At 42.6% G+C, this 18,775-nt stretch overlaps 2 protein-coding genes across 3 annotated transcripts; one reads left to right on the top strand and one right to left on the bottom strand.

The window, feature by feature from the left end:
• The first annotated feature begins 913 nt into the window (after positions 1 to 913).
• LOC138199899 (transmembrane protein 179) lies at positions 914 to 3,720 on the top strand. The gene is made up of 4 exons (XM_069152188.1): positions 914 to 1,261; positions 1,774 to 1,911; positions 1,988 to 2,066; positions 2,154 to 3,720. Exons 1-4 carry the CDS (start codon positions 960 to 962, stop codon positions 2,325 to 2,327), a joined length of 693 nt encoding a protein of 230 aa, XP_069008289.1. The 5' UTR covers positions 914 to 959; the 3' UTR covers positions 2,328 to 3,720.
• On the bottom strand, positions 3,212 to 16,838 carry cunh14orf180 (chromosome unknown C14orf180 homolog). Of its 2 annotated transcripts, XM_069152186.1 has the most exons (10): positions 16,372 to 16,838; positions 15,557 to 15,587; positions 12,414 to 12,500; positions 10,707 to 10,827; positions 8,678 to 8,708; positions 8,459 to 8,567; positions 6,339 to 6,502; positions 6,061 to 6,193; positions 5,455 to 5,481; positions 3,212 to 5,028 (listed from the first exon to the last, which is right to left on the bottom strand). In XM_069152186.1, exons 1-10 carry the CDS (start codon positions 16,522 to 16,524, stop codon positions 4,823 to 4,825), a joined length of 1,062 nt encoding a protein of 353 aa, XP_069008287.1. In that variant the 5' UTR covers positions 16,525 to 16,838; the 3' UTR covers positions 3,212 to 4,822. The 2 variants fall into 2 exon arrangements, with proteins under 2 accessions (XP_069008287.1, XP_069008288.1); XM_069152187.1 differs by lacking the exon at positions 5,455 to 5,481.
• Positions 16,839 to 18,775: the final 1,937 nt, after the last annotated feature.

Genomic DNA, 18,775 nt, shown 5'->3' with positions numbered 1-18,775 from the left:
TCAGAGAATCCAGAGAAATCTCTGTACACAAGGGACAAGACCCAAAACTAATATTGGATGATGGTGATTAAAAACAGAAACAATTGGTAGTGGAAATCACTTTCTGGGCTCAGGAACACTTCTAAAAAAATAAAAAAAAAACCATTGTCTGTGAACACAGTCCATTGCTGCGTCCACAAATGCAGGTTAAAACTCTACCATGCAAAGAAGAAACCAGATATAAACATGATCCTGAAACATCATGTGCTGCCATCCAGACAACATCTCTTTCAGGGAAGGCCGTGCTTATTTCAACAAAACAATGCCAAACCACATTCTGCACGTATTTCAACTGCATGGCTCTCTGGTAGAAGAGCCCGGGTGATAAATTGGCCTCCTACAGTCCAGACCTGTCACCCTTTTAAAAATTTGGCGCATTATTAAATCTAAAAAGATGAAAATGATTTCTCAGGCAATAATAAGACAACTTTTGACTTCCAATACTCCCAAAACTGGTCTCCTCAGTTCCCAAACGGTTACAGAGCGTTTTAAAAAAGAAGTGACGCAACGCAGTGGTAAACATGCCTCTGTCCCAACTTTTTTGTAAACAGGGTTGTACATGAGTCTTGGTTTACACTATGTTTCTTTGTGTAAAAATCAGTAGAGTACTGTAATAAGCTGTACTTGTGTCAAACTGATGGTTTATCTATTATTATTTCTACCTAAGGGGAAATAAAGTGAGGCACTAAAATATCATAATTTACAGCTAGATATCCAAGCTGTTGCAAATGGGAACTCCAGTGTTGAGGAATATCTCCACGGCTTGGACGTAGATAAGATGGAGAGCCCTGAAGGCCACAACCCGCTCATTAATTTGCAGCAGAGCGCGTCGTCGGATGCTGCGCCTACGCTGATTTCTGCCTCCACTGCGCAGCCGCAGTTTCTCCAGGACGCAGAGAGCCGAGCACAGAGGCAGAAAAATGGCCCTCGATAATTTGATTTTCGCACAATGCATCCTTTATTTTTTAGCCTTCGTGTTCGGTTTCATCTCCGTGGTGCCTCTGTCTGAAAACACGGAGGATTTCGGGGGGAAATGCCTGCTGTTCACGCGGGGTATGTGGCAAAACGAGAACATCACTGTGTCGAAGCAGCGCTTCATCGTGGAGGAGTGGGGACCCGAGTCCTCCTGCAGCTTCATCACTTTTGTCGGGATAGCGTCCCTCATCCTGTCTGCAGTGCAGGCGTGGAGGCTGCTGTTCTTTCTGTGCAAAGGACACGACGAGTGAGTGACCCTTCACTTTGTGCGCCTTCAATGCAATTTAATAACAGCTCAGCGGAGCATCATGTGCCAGTCAGGGTTAACGCGTTAATGTAAATCTGCTTTTTCAGTTCATCTCCGACGCTCTTATCCGCGTGCTATTCTGTCACAATCAAAGCCTATATGTGTTATAGTCTAGTGTATAATTGTAAAAAGATGACAGAGAACAACTATAAAAACGTCGAGTCATCCTCCATGATCAAGATGGGGGAAATACCCTGCAGTCCAGCTGCTTTAAAAAAACAAAAAAAACCATAACCTGTAGTTTACAAACTGTAATCTGTGACATCAAAACAACCTGTGTCATTATATTCACCTGTGATATAAGCTGTCACTCATCTCAGAGCTAAAGCATTGACCTGATAGACCCGTTTCAGTTTTAAAGTCATAAATGCTTCAGAAAAAAAAAAGAAACTAGATGTGATTGACGCGCAGGTTAGATTGTTTTTCTGATGACATTCCTTCTCTGCCTGCAGCTCCATCTTTAATGCCTTCCTCAACTTGCTGATCAGCTCACTGGTGGTGTTCACAGTCTTCCTGTCCAGCACCATCCTCAGTGTGGGTTTTAACTTGTGGTGTGATGCCGTCACTGAGGGCGGGACTATGCCCAGCAGGTGAGAGAAGAGCACACTATCGCTACTTTTCAGACATCATATAGTTCTCCTGCATTAAATGCCAGTTTCTGTTTAGCTGCGAGGACCTGCAGGACACTGATTTAGAGCTCGGCTTGGACAACTCCGCTTTCTACGACCAATTTGCTATAGCTCAGGTAAAAACATGATAATATCATCATCATCCAGATAATCCGGCAAAATCCTGACTCTCAGCCGTAATCACAATAATCTCCCTCTTTCAGTTTGGCCTTTGGGCCGCCTGGCTCACCTGGCTCGGCATCGCAGTGATGGCCTTCCTGAAGGTCTACCACAACTACAGACAAGAGGACCTGCTGGACACCCTGATCCACGAGAAGGAGCTGCTGCTCGGCCGCTCCTCACGCCGCGGCTCCGACTTGAAGACCGGCTTCATCTAGAAACCAGAAGATGCACAACAACACACACACACACACACACACACACACACACACACATTCACAGTCAACCGTACAGTCCTCTCGCCTGCCATGAGAAACACCAATGTTTGCCTGTGTTGACAATCAGAATCAATTGGCTTTTGCTCCCATTGACCATGTCTTGAATCAAATGGACAATTTTAGCTTTGTTCTCCACAGATAATCGATTTCTCCTCAAAGAAACTCTACCGACGGTTGTTCTTCAAGACACAAAACTGCAGCCAAGCTTTGATAGTATTCAAACTATTTAGTAGAAATGTACATCCAGTTTTACCTCTACTCTGAAATTTCTATTTAATGACAAAATATTAATGGTTTGGACAGTTCTGCCGATGGATCATGTCTTTGTGAAACTTCTGCATGGACCTAATGCATGACAAACTAATAGGGTGGAATTTAGATGTAAAGGGATGTTATTTTGTTTTATACACCAATAAATGTGTTCCTATGGTAGGCTTTTTTTTTTTTGTCCTGGTAGGATGCGCGCTGCGTCTTGAAGTGAGAATTCTTTGCATGCTGCAGCAAAGTAAAATGACGTATGCTTTTTGCAGTATTTACACTTATCAACCGCTACAAAAAGGTGTTTTATAAAACTATATTTCAGTATTAGACACCAAGTTCGAAAATTCTTTGAGCAATCTGTGCGAGTTAAAAAAAAAAAAAAAAACACATCCTTTCTTGTGCCATAGAGTAACTCAGGCTTCTTAACACTTTATAGGCTACAAACCAATATACTATATAGGAGTGAATAGACACAAATATCCCTGCATGCATCTCTTCCCCTGCGATATCACATCCCACACTGACTTATTGTCAGAGGTTACAGGAAGAAAGCAAATCGTGTGTTTGACTTTGATAGGCAATGACAGTTTTATTGAAAACAAATGAAATCATAAAACGGTAGGAACTAAGACAACCCTCCATAAAGGCACTTCTTTCAAAGTGACCATAAATGTTTGCACAGCAGTGAAATGCAGCTTTAAGCTAAATGTGCATATACAGGACATGAGTTCACTGGGATTCCTTTTATTGCTAATGATAATTTAGTTTGACAGAACACAGTCAGGTGTTTCTTTCTTCTCTCCAGGCTTTATTAGCCTCATATTGCTTTGACAGTCAAATGTGGGTTCTTCAAAATCCAACGCTTTTCATTTTGAGTTTCCTGATACCTGTTATATAAAGAGATGTGTTTTAATGGAAACTATGTGATGTGTCTTATTGCTCATAGTGAGAGGTATGTGGGATGTGCATCACTGTGCCCTTTGGGTTCCTATAATTTATTTATGTGGTGGTTTGACTGTTTGATTTCTATTTGCTTCATTTGATAAAGGGACCCATTAAATAACATACAGTATCTGGTTCTGTTATGTTTCTGTGTTTGGCCTCAAAAATAGCAATCAACATGATATGAGGATTACAGCCTTGATTTTTTTTTTTTATGTACTGCAAACATTTGTTGAGCCCCGACCCATCCATACACTTGTCCAAAGCTCGATGGGAATTTGACATCACAATTAAAACCTGAATCTCGTTTTAAATAGAAATGCTACAGGTAACAAAAGGTAAAAAAAAAAATTGAAATAAAAGTCGATGCAGATATACAATATAGAAGAATAAATAACATTTAGGACAAAGGATTTCTGTGGGATTCGAGCGGTTAGAAAGAGAAACACTGTCAAAAGCGTTAGCATTCATTCCGTTTGAGTATATTCTCTTTGATGATAGATAATATTGTGCTGCAGATATTCTCCTCAGTGGAAGTAGGACAGACGTACAGATGACCAGACAGTCTGAAAAGAACGAGTTGTTCGACCTGGAACTGTGAAGTGATGCAGCCCTGTGTTTTTCTTTCTCACTCATCATTATCGAGCAGTTTACACGTCGGTGCTTCCTTCCTCCTCCTCCTCCTCCTCTCAACGAGCACTGTGCCAATCAAAGCCTCTTCCAAATGTCTCTACATTCATTAATGTGCAATTACAAGGCTAAATACTGTGATAGTCCTTAGTATATCGAGCCATATATACACACACATTCAGTTGTGTAATATCCAATATACACAAATCATGTACTGTAACAAAATAAATATTTGCATTCCATGGAAACATTCACTCACATACAATAGACTGTGACATGAGCATGGTGGTGGAGATTATGTGAGCGTTATATGTGAGCGTCAACATTGCAGATGTGCAAAATGTCACCACAACTTAAATATGAAGTGGCATGCCGACCACCGGAGTACATATATACATACAGACATGGAAGCTACATATTTCTGGGATGAAATTTTCCCTTTTTCACTGTGAGAGTGGTGCAACACCACAGACAGTGCACAGAGCCTTGCCAAATGGCTGAGGTGTTTGTGGGCCCTGGGCACCTGCAAAGATAGGAAAAAAAGAGGGGTCTGAAAAAAAACATTAAGGAGACTGCATGTCTCCCCCTGTGATCGGTCACAGTCACTGCATGGTCAGCCATATCCAGCAGCCCCACAGAAGCTGCTTCATGTGCAGCAGGTAGACAGCCAGAGCAGCCTCCAGCTCCTCGCACACCCGCTGCGGGCGCCGGCGGTCTGTGCAGTACACGGCCACGCCCAGGAATGACATCAGCAGGAAGAGGCAGGTAAACAGGGCGAGGTGGGGGCGGGACGGTGTCGTCTCGTAAGCTGCGCGCAGAAAAAAAAGACAGACCAGTTTTTCCCAGTTTTGTTTTGTAAATGACAAGTATTTGAATTGTCACATGCACAGATCTCACTTTCCTTTTGGCCCAACAAAGGCAATACATGGCAAGTGGCATGTTGAGAAGGATTTCATGTGATCTAATACTGTAGTGTGCTGTGATTTCTGTTTAAAACACTTAAAAAAAAAAGGGGTGACAGTGATCGGCCCAACGCCACATTTACATGTGAAGCAAAAAAAAAAAGTTAATCAAAAGCAATGTCTAACACTTTCCCAACAATTAGCCTAAATCTTCTCCCTTGCTGCTCTTCTACACTTTGTTACATCCATCGGGCCCTTTGCTATTAAAAAGTGCAGTGTTGTTGACACTCCCTCATGCACATTAACGTCGTGATTGTTTTAGACGGACTTACCACCTAAACAGTCACAGTAAGGAATGTCTGTGAAGCCAACAGAAAAGAGGCCAGTCAGTCACCAAGAGCCTCAGTGACGTACAATAGCTGTTTTGGAGCTGCTGTGCCCTCAGACTCGACTATCTCTCTGGAACAGACTCTAGGGTGCCTCATTTGCATGCATAATTAATTACAAAGAGTAAATCACTTGCTCTCGTTTGGACGTCTCTGCATTACATTATTTTTAAACAGTACAAAATCCCCAAAGGACAACAGTTTATGATGTAATCGTGTGATGGTTTGATACAGTTTCTGTTTTCTCGTCACTGTGAAGTGCACAGCTGTTCCAGATGGTTTGAAGGGACTAATACGAGAAACGTTTTAATAAACAGTCAAAATCAAATTTGTCACTTTGCAAACACAAGGACTTATTCATGTTCCTGCTAACGTAAACCTGACACGGATATGTTGCTGAAAATATCTGATGTGAAGTAAGTGGACGAGTTTGGTAGAGTTGATGAGGCACCAGAGGGCAGCATATTATTTCCGGTTGCATAAACACATCTGGCCGTCTCTGACTGAGCAGACTGGACTTGCTGCAAGCTGTTTACTCGCACGTTTTCTTACCATGTACTGTGGTCTCCGGCTCCCTGAATCGAACCCGCCGCCCACCTTTCCGTCTGTGGTTGGGTTCTGGGTCTGACCCGTAGCTGGGACTTGGCCTCTTAAGAATGGAAGTGGGGACTTTGCCATTGATGACCTACATTAGGTACAATTCAGGTTGAGTATACTCATTGCAAGCTCCAGGGAAATTTCAAAGGCCTGCAACAAACATCTGGAGAGCACAGAAATCTTAAACGAGCTGCCTCACGGCTGAAGATAACAGCTGTTGTTGTTCTCCCTACCTTGGGTTTCAGGGCGTCCTCCTGTTGGTGGTGAGTGTCCTTTCTGTGGCGTACTTCAGAGTGTTTCTCCCGGTGGGAATGAGGAAGACAGTTGACGGTGTCTCTCAGAGACTCCGCGGTGGCGAAGCGTTTGGACAGTGCAGACACACACTGACCCAGAGAGTCTAGCAAGAGAACCAAGACCAGATGGTGCAGGTAAGTAAAAGACCTAGAGCTGCTTCACACTGGAGTCTGACGTCAAGACAGACAGTGAGCTGAAGTAAAACATACAACGTCAAATATGCAAATGAGAAAAGACTCAGGTGTGTTAACTCTGTCAATACCAGGTACACTTTAATAAGCTCCAGTCATGAACCCTCACTAAAAGACATACAGCTCACTTATTTTGTTCTTACGGTGTCTTTATATTAAAAAGCCTAAATACTGTTGCTAGTAGGGCTTCAACACATCATTCGGGTGATACTCATACAATTTTTAGTTTCAATTGATCTCATCGAAGCGAATAAAAACAGAAGTACCACTGCAATAAGACATAAGAATGAGATCCTGTCTGCATGGTGCTTTATTTGCATTGTCTGAAAGTATGTTTGGTCGACACTGATGATTCCTTCTGTCACATATCAGAGATAAACAAATCAATTCATGTCAATTTATGACTGATCTTGGTCATTATTAACTAGAGTAGCTTCTATAGAGCCAAAAAGGACAGTGAGTGTACATATTCTTCTTTGGAAAAAAAAAAAAAAAAAAAAAAAAAAAAAAAAAGTAATACACATTTGAATCTTTAGAACTCTGACTGTACTTTTCTTTCAAAATGCCTTATGCCAATTTGGTTATCCATTAATTTAACAGACATGTGTGTTTTAAAAAAAGATTTTAAGTCAGCTGAAAAAAACAATAATAATCTATATTTGTACATTTGGACTTTTCTTAACAGTAGACTGGAGATCTGATTAGAAATGTGAGACCAAATGTCATTCAATAAAGATCCTGGCATGGCACTGAACTGAGGTTGATGTGTTTGCAGCTTCATCTATTTCCACTTTTATCAGAAAGAAAGATTCTGAGACCAAGAAACCCAATAACTTGTATGGCTGGATGCATTTTCCGGATCATTAAAAAACATGAATGCACTAAATAATCAAAACACACATGTGAATACAACCTCAACCAACACATAAATAACAAATGTTTAAACATGGTTGAACCAGCATTCTACAAGATTCACATATTTAGGGAAACACGTCATTATTATTTCACAATATGATCAAACATTACTGCATATTCATTATGTATTACAGAGCAACTAAAACTGATCTACTCTGATTCATCTTGCATACACACAGTGTGTCAGCAGAAGGGGGGAGGGAGGGGGACTGACCCACTTTATGCTGAAGGGTATCTGGGGGACAAGAGCTGTAAACACTTCAGCATGTCTCTGTAGAAGTATCCTACTGCAGGTCAAACAGTATTCCGTGTACAATACAAAATGAAACTACTGATCTGCAGCTACAAATTCAAACACTCTCGCCTGCTTGACGACTTCTGTTTCACCAGACGTGTCAAAGATCCTCTGAGGTGAACAACAAGAAATGTTGTAAAGTTTTTTCTCTTGATATCGTGTTCAGCATCACTGCCCCTGAGCGCTGACTCAACAACAAGGCTGGTTTCTACATGCAGCAGTCTTTGTAAAAATGCAAAGCTCAGAACTGGGCAGCGAGCGTTGTTCCCTCTAAGTGCAAGCCAAGCATACACACTGTACAACAAAACTATGGCCTCAAACTGTCACAAAGCTACTTCTGCTCTGCATAAAAAACTTTCCCGTGTCCAACATGGCTGCAAGTGTTAAAAAATTGAACATTTTCATGGGTTAACATGGTTTAAAGGTTAACTGAAGTGGTGCTGTGTGCTTTCTCAAGTAGAAGATTAACATCAGGAGACAGTTGGGTCTCCACCCTCCTGATTGTTGACATGTTATACTGTGGTCAATTACATCATACACCCATATTTGTTTTTCACTGGCTATTAATCTGCATATGGTAACTCCCTGTGTGGTAACATGACTTTAGATTGATAGTGATGTTTGCTGTGCGTGTCTTTCAGCCCAGGTAAGTGTTTACCTGAATATTCAGTCTTGCCAATCTCAGCATAGACAGTCGCCATTAGCTCCAGGCTCCTGGCTGTTATTGGATGGTCGTTACCAAAGGCCCTTTGGTGAATCTTTGTAGCCTGAAAGATACAGAAACATGTGAATTTAAAGTTTACACAAAAATCTTAAAAATGTATTTGTTTAATAATCTGGGGGAAAAAAATACAGGTTAATGATGAAATGAACGTACCTTACCGCTGTATTCTAGGGCAAGATGAGGTCTGAAAGAAAAGAAAAGAAAAAAAGAACAATCGCACTATTAAACGCAGTACCACTTTTTCTGGACTAAAATATATTTTTGTTCTTGCTCAAAACAACTGTGGTATCTTAAAAATGCGTGACAATCTGCACATTTTTAGAGTGAATATTTTCATAGGTGAAAGCAATGCCAGATCTTAATCAAGTGTAGGGGGCTTTGTTTCAGTGTCAGAGGAGCGTATCGGTTTCAGTGTTTGGAACACAGCGGCATGACAAATCCAAACACGCGTGTGCTGTGATTGGACACGGACAGCAGGGCTGCAGGCGCCTTATGGAGGAAGTGGAAACCTTCTATTTCTGCCAGCGCTGCCTGCTCCTGTCTATTGTCCAGGGTGAATTACAGAGGGCATGGTGCGTTCAGGTTGGTTTACCATCTCGTGCCCCTTATCCGCTCTTCTGCTCAGTGCTAAACGAGGTGAACGCGATGTGTTTCACTGAAGATCTGCCAGCTGTGCTTTGCTCATATCTGGCCTGGAAAATCCAGCCAAGGACATTCACCACGTTCACACCCTCGCGTGTGCCTATAGATGTAGCGCAAGCTCTGTTTAGTGTGAGAGATGTCAACTTTGCTGTTCCAAACCCACACTTCCCTTCAATTAGTAATGGCCAGGTGTCAGTTTGCACTGCTGCCTTGGAAGGTCCATCCTAGAGGACATCTGATCAGCAAGACAGAAAAGCCCTTCACTCCCCCAAACGACTTCCTACGACATCGCTGAAAGATTCAGGAACTATTACAACTTCCTGTCCACAGGGAGGGAAGGAGGGAGGGCTGAGGCCGATGCTTACGGTGGAGGCAGCGAGGGCTTTGGGGCATTAAAAACTTCCCCTACATAGAGAAACCAAAGCCAGTTTATGTTTGGCCTCAGATCATTTTTGCACAACTTTTGAAGTCTTTCCAGGGTACATTTCTGAAGTCTGCAAGAAAAGGTCAAAGAGCAGAATCAAATTGCTTCTTGTCCTTATTTAGCCAGGAACGCAAGCCTCTGGGTACAGTCATGCACAATCAGTACCATTTCATCCAAGTTTAACTACTGTATGCTCATGGCATTAATGAAGCACTGGGACCAGCTGTCTACCGAGCCGACCTTCCCACCCTCTGTCACCCTCTCTGGGAATCAGGTTAAATGGACTAAACCCAACAATGACAACAGAGGCCCAGAAAATGGGTGCATACTGCGGCCTAACAAAGTACCCCTGCAACAGGACACACCAGATCCAGTTAAGGTGTTCCTCCTGTAACACTCAGGTAGAGTGCGGTGTCTCTTTTCTCCACATCTACAAGGAAATTCAACTCGGGCTAAAAGGACTTGGAGTTTATCTAGTGCAAGAAATTTCCACTGCAGAAAGGTGAACGTGTTTGCATGCAGGCAGACATGGTTATGCATTTTTTTTTGTTGACTGGGACCAATTTCACATATTTCATAAAGATGGTAGAGATAATACCAAAAGTAGTTTTATGGATTAAAAGTTATTAAATCCTAAAAGTGGATTTAAATTTTTTTTAGTTTTTACTTTCACACAAATCAACCCCAGCAAGCCAAATCATTCATTTCTGCAATTTTTAAGAAAAACATTTATTTCAAAATCATCAATAACCTCAGCTGAGGCTTTTTCTTTATAAGCCGGTGAGCTGGTTATCTATCATTACGCACCAAGCTGCTGCGTACGTGATAAAACTGATAGCAGAAACAAATATATTGTTTGCTTTACTACACCTGAATCGGCATTCATTTCATTTCAGCTCTGTGAAGTGATGAGAGGCAAAATGCTACAGAAATATAGATCTATACATATAGATAGGCATACAGTATGCTGTGGGTGATTAAACAAGTCATAAAGTGAATGTATTTAACTATAAACTCCCTCATGATGAGTCCACCGAGCCTCTTTACTCACAGAACATGTAACACCTCATTAATTACACCACAATGGAAGCTTCAGCAGGACACAGTTTTACCTACTGTTTGCTCATGATGCAGAGCTGAGCCAGCCGTTCCAGGTGCTGCGCCTGGGAGGCCTGCTCCGAAAGTTCCTCTGGGGTTGTCCATCCCGCAGAGCCCAGTGTAGCCTCCTCCTGAGGCCCTGTTACACAAACACAGGGCATGGATCACAGTCAGCCCGCCAATAAAACACAGTCTTTCCCTCAGTGTGTCGGTCTATCCGCTCTCCTCACTGCTCTTTGCTCTCATTACTTCACCACATGGAGTTTGGAAAATAAACCAAAAGCCTGAGTACGTGGCTATCAGCCAGTCTGGCACTGCTGTGGACTTTAAACCTGAGCAGTAAAGAGGAGAACTGAGGAGATAAGGGCAGGGGAGAGCGGATAAGGGAGTCAAACAACACGCCACGCCCACAAGAGCCCTGTGACACACACACACACACACACACACACACACACACACACACACACACACACACACACACACGTCATGAGAACAACAAGCACACTTTACATACAATAGTGGAGATGTGGAAATGAGTTTGGCTTGCAATTCATGCTTCAAATGCAAATAAATCATTGCAAAAGGTAAAGACTTTACTCTGCATTAGAAAACCCACAAAATGACAAATATGCCAGCTGTGAGTGAGGAAATGGAGAGAAGGGCACGTTTGAAAACGACTCTGGAGAGAAAAAGAAAGCTTGGAAGCTGCAGCTAAAGTGCCGGCTCTGCCCCTGGAGAAGTCCAACATTCAATCTTTAGTGAGTGCTGAATCAGGGGCTTCAGTATTCTGTAGTGACACACAGCTCCTAATGAGATCGCGTGGCCATTTGTCTTCGACTCGGTCTGTCCCTGTCCCCCTCCACTGTGCCCGAACTACACTGCACTGCTGCCTCAGCATCAGAGGGAGAGGAAGCAGCAGACGTCTGGAGGAGTGGTAGCAGCCGGTGATGAATGAGTGGCCTTGCTGCGAGTGCTCGAATACAGCTCTGCCAGCTATATTGTAAACTAAGATGGAGTTGGATGGAATGGGATGTCATTTCATATCACCATAACAACTTAAAGGAGTTGATTTTTGCAAAAACACACAGTTTATCGTCATCTGTTATTTGCAGGTTACACACAAGTCACTTTGGAGAGCTGCCTACTACAAACACAGTCTGTCAGCCACCAAACGGCTTCAGTTCATCTGCTGCTTCTCTAACAAAAATAAATGAAAGATAGAATTACTCTTATGAACCAAAAGTCTAGAAATAACTTTTTAATGATCCTTTAATGAGTTTCTTTAAATACTGAGGACAAACTGTGGGAGAAAACAGTCAAAATTATGAGACTGGTAGTTTAGTTCGATCATTTGTGTTAACTAGTAATTGTTTATTAGCAGAACAATCTGCTCACAAATAACTCGTACGTTAAAGCTCTAGTACTTCAGAAAAAAGTACTTAATATATTCTGTATTATAAACATACCTGATGACAAATTTCACTGTTTTAACAATTCAGATGAGTAAAATAGTCTACAATAGTTTAGTAATTAACTAGAACAATACAGTGAACATATACACAATGAACTTGTCTTCATTACACGTGCTTCTCCAAGAAATTTACCTAAAAATAAAGCTCTAGACACATTCAAAGTCAACTGTACTGTAGAGTACATGCTCTGTATGGGAGCTGCATTTCTATTCTCAGAAGAATTGGTTGATAGTATAATGGGAAAATGACTTGCCTGTGCTCCCCTGAAGAGCCGTGAGCTCGATCAATGCCACTTCATAGAACATTTTCTCAGCCTGGATGAACTGGAGGGCCTTCTCATCTGTTTATATGGGTGAAGGATCAGTCTCAGTTGTCACCGGGATTAGTCAGTTGCTCAAGTTAAAAACAGCCTTGTTCCCAAGCTCAACGCGTTTTTTTTTTTACTCCCCTTGACAACAACCCATATGGGCAGAAGGAGTGTGTAATAACAAATAAGCGCTCGAGGTCTGGAATTTGCAATCCAGACTTCCATGTCTGCGTCATGGTTTTTGTGCCGGTGCCTGCTGTTTTTGTGTCAAACACGTTTCAGACACTGAATCTCATAATACAGATGTATCAGATTTCACCTCCTTTCTCTATTGTATCATATTCCTATTTGAATGTCTGGCTCACCTTTTGATTGATCTGAACGGCAGATTATTATTTCCATGAAAAGACTCTCTATTTAAAGCACCCTAAAAATAGCTCACTTTGTAAAAGCATTCTGCGCACTCGGTGTCGGCCCCGGCTGTAAAATGACACCATTGATGCTTGTCAGGTGAATTCAAAGACCAATGGGATGGAGAATGCTTAAAATAAACACTGCCGTGCCTGTTTCAATGTCCTACTTAGCACCACATTTCTCATGTGTTCCATCCTTTTTCACTTTCCATCACTGCTGTGACACGACTTGTCAATTATTATGTCAGTATATTGAAACTAAAACAATTCTACAACTTTTATATTGAAATTAAAAAGATGAACAGCGAAGCTTAGAGCTGATAAAACAACAGCTGGTTTCCTTCATGTGACCAGGAGAATCGTGTCAGCACTGCACTCTACTGAAAGACTTTAAAAGTAGAGCTACATATCTGCCAGGAAAACCAAGACACAGTACAGTTAAAAATCCTGCTGTAAAAAAAGAAAGATCAAATGTAGAACAGTCCTTCTGATTAGTACCACAAGATAGCAAAACAAGCTGAAGAATGAATGTTAAAAGGCTATTAGTGGATGTACATTTTAATCATTTAATGTAGAGCGCAATAAGAAATAACCAAAGCAACTCGTCATGGAAATCCCTACTTTTTACAATAAAGTCTGCAGGGAAACTTTTAAACAAATCTTTTACAGGATGATTAGAAAAGCATTGCACCTGTCCCAGCCCCCAGGAGTCACCTGGCAGTGGGGACGAAGGCGAGTATGACGTGGACCATCTGTGCGGGAGGATGAGGGCCATCACCAAAGGTCAGAGCACTACTTCCATGCTATTTTTAGCCAGCCTGGACCACAACAATGCAACAACAGGAATCTCACACAATCCTCTCCTGGGAATGGCCCCCACTCATCTGCACCCACACAGACACACACACAACCTCCACCTGGACTGCACTCAACAACTTGCATCAACACCGGCACCTTCAAAGGCACATCTGCTCACACGTGCCACATGACTCTGTTTGTGCACTGAAATAAACCTCCTGAAGTATTCAATCACCTCCACCCAGTAGGACACTGGGATTTCCTGTAAAATGATACAACTGTAAATCATGTCATCAAACATACAGTTTCTAAAATATTGATAAGCTTGCGTTCTTTAGCTGCTACTGTCTATTTACTATTTCTGAACTGCATGTCCAATATGACGGGATCTATTATTTGAGATTAAAGTCTGTGTTTGTTGTTTATGTATTCTTCTTGGAAACATATCCGTAAACACTCAGAAGCCAAAAGAGCTTTTGGCATTGGAAAAAGGTCACTTGTGGGTGCTGCCAGCTCTGATAACATTTCATCCAGCCTTAATCGGTCATTGCGCTGCAAGTGCCACTATCAACTGCACCTAATACTTTATATTTGTCTGGCACAAAGCCAGCACAGCAGCATGAGTTGAATAAGTGAATCTGGCTTTACTTCCTTTGATTATACTACGACAACATGTTGGGAGATGCTGCAGATTCTTTTTTGGTAAAAAACATTTGTGTGAAACTCTAAGTTCCCACATCCTGCACACAGATTGAGCAGAATGACCCTTCACCTCTCTCCCTGGGGGAGAGTCGCAGCTGCAACACAACATCCTTGCTGCAGCTGCTCTGATGCACTTGAGAAATACTGAAAGAATTGCAGCGACTATTGAAAGGACTTTCTGGAAAATACTTTCACATCTTTGCAGACAACATAACTCCAAGAAAATCTAACAACTCGAAATACTTTAAACCTGTATTTCATTAATACACTAATTTGAAGCCTGTCTTATTATGGTTATGATGATCATATGTTTCTTACTTTATTATGAAAACACCACTCCGCTGTTGACCTACTAAACAACGTGGTTACATTTTTCTGGCTGTAATGCTACACTAAAAGTAAAAGAAGGTAACCCTACCGTACATTAAAACCAACACTTTGACATGACACAGCGCATTACTATTAATGATCTTGTGTAATAATGTGCTGCATGTCAAAAGATTTGACCCCGTCATGGGAGACGCCCCTCTTAAGTAGTGCTGGGAGGGGCAGACTGGGATGGCTATTGATGGAGTGAAGCTCAGCAAATCGACCTATTTTGGAAAATGGACAGTGAGAGGTAGAAAACCTGAGCTGGCAAGTTAAGTGTTGGAGTGTCTCAGTGACAGGGAGAGGAGCCATGGGGGTAATATATCCTGAAACGCAACACCTCTCTATTATCTCTGTGCCCTATAGGCTTCTGCTATAGTTTATAGAAGCAGCGAATTGGCGATGCACAGACGAGTCAGTGCAGATACAGGTTAATTAGTGCTCTCCCACTCTGTTGTGCAGAGATAAGAGCCTACAAATCCTCTTAAGAGACAGACACACAGCCTGGGCTACACACAAAACATGTGGTATTCGGGGAGAAATGTGTTATTATGAACTCACCCAAAGACATCGGCTCATCCCCCTCGGTTTATACTGCGTTCTATAAAGGGTCTACATCCTCCATTGTGCTCACATTTGCTATGCCTGGCTCCATTGACAATTTTTTTACACGTTCCTTTCACAGAGCCAAAAAGCTAGGTGCCTTAGCTGCCTGCTAAAAGGCTTACGGGACAGGGAAACTAGAAGTATCCGATGTGACACGGGGTGCAAATATGGACTTTTACAGATTTTGTAGGTAAAGGATACAATTCTTTTCAGTGATGAAGAGTTCTGCAATCTGCAAAGCAAAGAAAAACAACCAAGAGATGTGATTAAGGATTCAATAATTCAGCTCTAACATTGAAGGTGTGTGTGTGTGTATGATGTACTAAGCTGTCAAAATAAATAACCTATCTCTCCACACAGCACCGCTGGTCTGGTCAACGTCATGCCACACGTTCCAAAGTTGTGGAGTAAAGGCTATGTTTTGACGAGTAGCATTCCTTCGGCCACTACAAAAGAGAATCTAAAACGTAGCTCTGCCTTTGTAGGAGGGCCTTGTAAAGCACTCCAGTGTGTAATCTGCTCAGACTTTGGCCTGACTACACAGTGCCAATACATCATGCCTCTGACCTCGAAAATAGCCACACACAATGGGGCAGACATCATCTGGATAGCACACTATTTCTAACAAAGTGAGCTGTCTAATAACACTGTTACAGAATATTAGCGCTGCATCCAGTTCCTCATATAGCAGCATGCACACCATCTGTCCTACTGGGTGGGAAGTGATCTTGCGGTGTCAACATGGAAACACACGATGGACCGTGCTGTTAAATTTGACATTGGTGTTAGACATAAGGTTGAATGTGTCCTGTGGTGAGTGATGATTTATGACACATGCAAACGTGTCTGTGAAGCTGTGCAAATGCACGATACAGCAGGTTTGGTGGATGCATGTCATGAATATGTGCATTCATTTTGGTGTAGAAGACAAAGAAAGACAGACAGAAGCACAGTGTGTGTTTGAGAGAGAGTGTGTGTGTGTGTGTGTGTGTGTGTCCAGTCCCCATCTGGCTAACCTGGTGTAAGCAGTTGGGCAGAGAGGTGAAGCTCTGCACATGGGTCAGTCCCAACAGGCAGCTGAGGAAGCAATGGAGGGCGGCCTGGTACTCCCCCTGCTGCTGGAGCTGCTGTCCCAGCTCAAACAGGCCCTCCCTCCCTCCGTTCAGCATCCCCAGTCCCAGCCAGAGTCAGCGCTGCCTCCCATCAGAGCTCCACCGGCCGAGGACAAACGTTCCTCCCTTCCCCACTCCACTGAGGCACCACAGGTAGAAAGAAACAGCCACAGAGTGAAATATAAAAAAAAATAAAAAAAATAAAATGCAGCTGCTCACATGAACACAGACAGAAAGGTGGCCGGGGGAGGAGGGAGCAGTCCAGCTTTCTCTCAGTCTCGTCTGTGCACAAGAAGTCAAGGACAGGTGGAAAAGAGCAGGCTGTGGGAGCGCCGGCGACTCACACAGAACATATCCATTCCACTCCCTCCTCCTAGGCTGCACCAGGAAAGAAGGACAGGGGAAGTCGGAGAGTATTTGCTGTTTGAGTGGCAGAGTTCTGGACCAATCCCTGCTCTGATCATGTACAGTAGCTCCACCAGTGTGGGCTGAGCACACTGGGTCTCTCTCCAATCCTTGAACAGGGAAAATAGAAAGATGCATGTCATGTTTTGATGATGAAAGAAAAAATAGTGGCACATGTGAAATCCAAATGTACTATACATTCAGATTAACTTGTGCTACAGTATGACCTCATTGTCACTGACAGTGCATTTACAGAGCAGTATATCAGCCTGTATATGTCTACAGTGCGTGACAGAATCATTTCAAGTCTTACTGCCCTGCTTATGATTTATAAATGAGAAGTGCATAAGAATTATACAGCGAGTACAGATGCTGCTTCAGCATGTTTCCCATTCCCAGAGCATAACCCTGCTTTTGTAAATTCTGTAAAGCAAACCAGACAGCATATGCAAACACAGGGTCATTAAAAACAGCCACTTTACTGTATGTGTGCGAGGGCAAAAACACTCCCTATCCAAACAAGGACAACAAATATTTATTCAAGAGGAGCACCTCCGCTGGATGTTTGCTCCCTTCCCTTCACACTCTGCTAATCAACATTAATGTAAGTCCAGACGGTGCTCGAGGAAAGGGAGAGGGCAGAGGACGAGAAGAGATGCGGCCATGGCACTTGATCCACGGATGATCCAGAGGATCATGAATGAGTCTTGACTCAGAGCAGCACTCCCACCCACCCTCGCTCCATTTGGACACAAGCCTAGTGGCTGGAGGAATTGAACGGCGTAACACAAAACAAATGGGCAGAGTCAGTCTCCATTAGTGTCCGATGCACCTAGCTGAGCAAGATGGGATTTTAATGGTTGTGGATACCGGTAGAGGGGAGATCAGAGGGCATTAAACTTACACTTGCAGGTCAGAATCCGGGAACTGTAAACAGTGCTCATTTGGGACTAACAGCATGGAGCTGTGGGATTTGATTATGCTGATGCAGACTACCTTATTCTCCTCCAGCCAGACAACTGGGGGAAAACAGACAGGTAATTGTGCTCGCTCTACTGTGGTGTCAATAAAGTTGAGTCACAATACAGCAAGAAGGTAAGCAAAGCCTCTGATGTGATTGAGTTGGAGTGCCACTGGCTGACTCGGTGTTAAACCCTAATTGAAAAAGTGTGCGCTTCATCTCCTCATTACAGGCCAGTCAAGGTTAAGAGACCCACTCAGCTGTGAGGAGATGGAGCTGGATGTTCATCTTATCCTTTTTATTCACAAGACAATAGCTAAGTTTTACTTTGAATTTTGCTGGTTCTGTCCGTTATTCGTCCTGGAAATCTTTTTTCATAGAAGAGAGATTCACATGCACAGCAGGAAAACACACATGTAAATTAAAAAACCTTCAACTGGAGTGCAATACTTTTACATATACAGTAAAGGAGCCTTTACAAACAAATATCCGCCAAAGAAGTTCAAACCAGGCTAACTTAAACTATTACCGCCAGATAAATCTGTCTGTGTTTTTGCAGTTTTTAAATCTGGTGTCTGGTGAGACATTCCCATGCTGGTGATGTGTTTTCCCCGAGAGGGAAGAAGAATACTTGCAAACAGCTTCGAGTATGACAGAAAAACCAAGTAAGCAGCAAGAAAAGCTTCTGGGGAGGATGTACCTGATGAAAAAGAACCTCTGCGTTCAGAGGAAGGATTAAGGAAAAGAGAGAACGTAATCGACAGCACAAAAACATGCCAGTAGTGTCGCGTTTCCTCTTAAGAAAGTGCTGAAAGAAGAGAAGGGACTGAAGGCAGACTGGTATTTGTAAAATATTTGGAGCTGTATTTGTTAAATGCTTTTGTAATGACTTTCACTGCCAAAAGGGGTCGACAAAAGTTCAGCTGTGGAGGTTTTAGGGTC

This window comes from Embiotoca jacksoni, unplaced genomic scaffold (assembly GCF_022577435.1).
Source record: "Embiotoca jacksoni isolate LCO1_2020_lvr unplaced genomic scaffold, fEmbJac1.0.p SCAF_18, whole genome shotgun sequence".
Taxonomy (NCBI): Eukaryota; Metazoa; Chordata; class Actinopteri; family Embiotocidae; genus Embiotoca; species Embiotoca jacksoni.
Note: the sequence above shows the minus strand (reverse complement) of the source record. Positions and strands in the feature narration are given on the sequence as shown.

Bases quoted from the DNA above. Each gene is read 5' to 3' on its own strand.
- LOC138199899 (XM_069152188.1), top strand. From the start codon at position 960: ATGGCCCTCGATAATTTGATTTTCGCACAATGCATCCTTTATTTTTTA. The intron at 1,262-1,773 runs GTGAGTGACCCT...CTCTGCCTGCAG, and splicing joins CTGTGCAAAGGACACGACGA to CTCCATCTTTAATGCCTTCC. The intron at 1,912-1,987 runs GTGAGAGAAGAG...GTTTCTGTTTAG, and splicing joins GGCGGGACTATGCCCAGCAG to CTGCGAGGACCTGCAGGACA.
- cunh14orf180 (XM_069152186.1), bottom strand. From the start codon at position 16,524: ATGCTGAACGGAGGGAGGGAGGGCCTGTTTGAGCTGGGACAGCAGCTC. The intron at 8,568-8,677 runs GTACGTTCATTT...TGTATCTTTCAG, and splicing joins CCCTAGAATACAGCGGTAAG to GCTACAAAGATTCACCAAAG. The intron at 6,194-6,338 runs GTAGGGAGAACA...TACCTAATGTAG, and splicing joins AGGACGCCCTGAAACCCAAG to GTCATCAATGGCAAAGTCCC.